The sequence below is a fragment of the Anoplopoma fimbria genome, chromosome 2 (genome assembly GCF_027596085.1).
Source record: "Anoplopoma fimbria isolate UVic2021 breed Golden Eagle Sablefish chromosome 2, Afim_UVic_2022, whole genome shotgun sequence".
Taxonomy (NCBI): domain Eukaryota; kingdom Metazoa; phylum Chordata; class Actinopteri; order Perciformes; family Anoplopomatidae; genus Anoplopoma; species Anoplopoma fimbria.
In genome coordinates, this window is record NC_072450.1 from 22,987,987 (window position 1) to 22,992,211 (window position 4,225).

At 43.9% G+C, this 4,225-nt stretch overlaps 1 protein-coding gene across 1 annotated transcript; it reads right to left on the bottom strand.

Moving 5' to 3' along the window:
- Nucleotides 1-961: 961 nt before the first annotated feature.
- LOC129108607 (protocadherin-20) lies at nucleotides 962-3,990 on the bottom strand. The gene is made up of 2 exons (XM_054620481.1): nucleotides 3,943-3,990; nucleotides 962-3,583 (listed from the first exon to the last, which is right to left on the bottom strand). The coding sequence occupies exons 1-2, from the start codon at nucleotides 3,988-3,990 to the stop codon at nucleotides 962-964; spliced, it is 2,670 nt and encodes an 889-aa protein (XP_054476456.1).
- Between the last annotated feature and the right edge of the window lie 235 nt (nucleotides 3,991-4,225).

Genomic DNA, 4,225 nt, shown 5'->3' on the forward strand with positions numbered 1-4,225 from the left:
ACTAACCGCTGCTCTCAGATGTCATGTAAATGGAAAATCCCAACTCATGGTCCACTTCAAAGCTTTTCCCCGGAGCTTTTAACCTCATCTAACAGTATATCACTCATACATCATTGTATATATCATGGAATGCACATCATTCCTTTACAATTAAGCTAAAGAAGGCAAGATGCAAATGAAAACTGTGAAACCCGTAAGTGGACATGGAGTAAAGATTTTCTTTTTTGGTCAGTCTGCTGTTTTTCAAAAGCATTTATGCGTATTGTGTTAGCATTTACTGTACACAACACAGCTATACTGTAGGGCTTGATGTATATTGACACATTGAGCTCTCCAAATATAACAGGAGTACAATGCCCTGAATAAAGGACTGCATTTTGATCTACCTTTTCTGTATCAATCAATTTTGAAATGTACTTTATGAATATAGTTGTAATGTCATTAAAGCAATAGATTGATGATTTAGATGCCAATTTCCAAGTGTAATTACTTTCCCTTGATAATTGTAATAGTGAGTTGTAATGTAAAATGAAGAAAGAAACATTTATTGTGCCTTGAACTGTCTTTTGTCCTTTTGTCCATGCAATGCAAAAGTTGTATATAAAGTTGTAAAATATTTTGTACAATATTTACATTGGACCTTAGATTAATCTTCACTGAGTTGCTCTATGACTTTGTTATAAAGCTGTTATTACATGTGAAGCCAATTCTGATACTACACATCTAGATCAGTGTTTTACTTTATAGCTTTTATAATAAGTAAAATGGAGCATGATACTGTGTGCCCTTTTTAATGGCAGAACCTTGTGGCATGATAGCCAAATCCCACTATGTTACAGTAATAACAATCATATGACAAAAGCAAAAAGAGCAACTTCATGTGAGAACTTCACTTCTCAGAGTGAGTTTTGTAAACATTCATGTAAACACTGGTGGTTTGGGATGTGTGGACGACTGAATATCAGATGTTTGAGATCTGCCTGAGCTTTCTGTTCACAACCTTTATTGAGTCATTCTTCATTTTTAAAGGTATCTCCACCTCTGATTTTTTCTTTCGCTGCTTTTTATATCTCCTACAGCATATGTACGATATCAGTGTGACAACTGAGAAGAACAGCCCCAGACATGTTACTGAAAGAGCAATGAGGAGAGGCTGACAGGGGAGCAACTCATACCTCTCAGGCCCCTCTGTCATCTGGCCTTTGTACCAGGGCCTCTCCTCTACCTCAATTTCAGCCTCTCTGGTCAGCAGGCTCTGGATGTAGCTCTCGTTGCTCACTGTTTCATTGACAAAGAAGTTAACCATCACTGTTGAGTAAAGCGGCTCAGGCTGACCATGGTCACTGACCTTCACCAGAAGGCTGTAGAGCCCCCGGTTGCTGAGTTCCCTCTTTAATGTGATATTCCCTGTTTCTGGGTCAATGGCAAAGGAACCTGGCTCGCCACCTTTCCTCTTAACAATACTGTAGGCGATCACAGCATTCATGCCTGTATCCTTATCCACAGCGTAGACCTCTGTTATTGATGTTCCTGTTGGTGTATTGGGTAGAACTAGCATGTAAGACTGATTGGACTGGGGGAAGAGGACAATAGGCGGGTTGTCATTTACATCCAACAACAGCACGGTCACCATAGTTACACAGGAAAGCGCAGGTTCCCCACCATCGACAGCCTCGATCCACAGCTGATATGTCCCTTGTTGCTCACGGTCAAGTGATGTCTTGGCCCTCAGCGCACCTCGGCCTGTGTCAATCAGGAAGATGTCGCTGCCGTTGAGGATGGAAAGGGCCACCCAACCATTTTCACCTGCATCAGCGTCCGTCACTGAGAGGACCCCAATTTCACCGTACCCCGGGAAGTTCTCTGGCACAAAGAACGTGAAGTCCTTATTGATGAAGCGTGGACTGTTGTCATTGCGATCTTGCACACTCACCACCACAGTTGCAATCGACTCCCTCCTGGGCGTACCCTGGTCCACCGCTCTCGCTATGAACCGGTACGTCTCTTTCTCCTCGCGGTCCAGCGATGTGGTCACAGTCAGGACGCCTGTCACACGATCCATAACAAAGACCCCTGGGGCGTCACCGCCAAGGAGGTAGATGACTTCCCCGCTGCTTTCGCTGTCCGGATCCGTGGCTTGGAGCTGGGTCAGAAAGGTGTTTGGTGGATTGTTCTCCTCCACAGATATTTCCACCCAAGACTGCTGAAACACTGGTGCGTTATCATTCTCATCCAATACCTGCACCTTGAGGAAAGTCTTGATGACGAGCTCTCGAGAATTCTTGGCAACCACAATAAGCTCATACTCCTGTGTCCTCTCAAAGTCCAAGGGCTCTGTAGTCTCCAGCAGGTATTCGTTCTTTAAAAGCTGATAGGGGACGAGCCTGAAAGGACCAGACCCTTCCAAATGACAATCCACCTTTTGGTTCTTATCAATGTTTTTGACTGTAAAAAAAGCAATTGGAGAAAACTCTGGCTCCGACTCCTTTATGCTCACCACCCCATCCTTTTCTGGTGCAATGTATCGGGGTATGACAGCAGGGGGTCCTGTAACAACTTTGATGATATGGACAGAAACAGCAGCTACTGCAGGGATACAACCAGCTCCATTGGCCAGAATGGTGAGTTTGTAAAACGTGGTTGTGCCAGTGTCTATTTTCCCAGCTAGCTTGATCACCCCTGAGATTCTGTCCAAATGGAACAAGCTCCTGGTGTCCCTTGGCACACGTTCACTGTAAGCATAGCTGATCTGAGCATTAGCACCAAGGTCAGGGTCAAAAGCATGCAGTCGTGCCAAATGAGCCCCTTTGGTGGCATTCCCATGCAGAGTGACATTAATTTGCGAATCTGTGAATTGGGGGCAGTTATCGTTCACATCTGTGATGACAATTTTCAAAGTAGCCGCCCCGAGCAGAGGAGGGGTCCCTCCGTCCTCTGCAATGATATCCGTAATGTATTCAGCCTGGGTCTCTCTGTCCAAAGCCTCCGTCACAATGAGGAAGGGTGTCAGCTCACCTCCCTCATTTTCCTCAACATCCAGTGTGAACATGCCAAAGTCATTAACAAGCCAGTAGGTCTGCACTCCGTGAATACCGAGGTCCGGGTCAACTGCTGACTGCTCCACTGCATAACGAGCATTGATTGGTGAGTTTTCTGGGACAGATATACAGATCTCATCCACAGGGAACTTTGGCCTGTTGTCATTCACATCCTCAATGAAGATCTTAACTTTGACCAGCTGAAAGTACTGCTGGGGCAACACAAACACATCCAGTGAGAGGACACATCCCCGTCCCCCTGAGTTATCAGAGCAAAAGGTCTCCCTGTCAATCTCCGTTGCAGATGTGTAAAGCTCCCCGGTGGTATTATTTAGGTTCACAAACTGTCCACTGACCTTCTTTTGCGGGAGACTGAACAAAAAGGGGGGCTCCACAGTGAAATCCAAATTTAAGTCTACTCCAATGGACCCTATGAAGGTCCCCCTGGGTAATCCCTCCTTTATCTTATAGATCAGCTCTTTTGCTTGGCTGAAATTTGCAAAACAGGAAAGAGGGCTGGTGTAAAGCAAGAGGATGCAAAATCCCTGTAAGACAAGATAATTAAAGACAGTTTAATAAAAGAGTTACATAATAAAATTATATTTGCAAAATGAGGTATTCGTGATATATCATTAAGTGTGAACATTAGCATTTAGTTATATTAACAGCTGCAGAGCTTTGTGGGCACATGCAACAATAATTTGAACAGTAATCATTACACATATCTTATATTATCATTTAAGTCAATCAATCCATTAAATTAGATTTGTATATATTTGTGGAAAGGAAGAGGGGCTAGTCATGGTCTGGCTTCCTAATATAAAACAGTATTTACAGTATCATAAATAGTTCTGTTAGTTGTGTGAGTGAATTCTGTCTGTAAAGTAATCATCATAAAACTTACCCATATCCCTCCTCTTTTGCTAAGGCTGGGGTGTCTGCTGTTGAACATGTTTATGTCCTAGTCCAGCACTTTATGGCAGGAAGAGTAACAACTTAAGTAACCTAGGCATTTTGTGAGCGGAGCAGCGCAGACCTCTGCTGAGTGCTATGCCTTATTGCTATCTGCCTTGAACAAGTCATTCATCCCAGTGCTGGCTCAGGACACTCCCACCCTATGCAAATCAGTCCCCTATGCTAACCAATGAGAGCTGATGGCCACTGGGAAATCTACTTGACTTCATAGA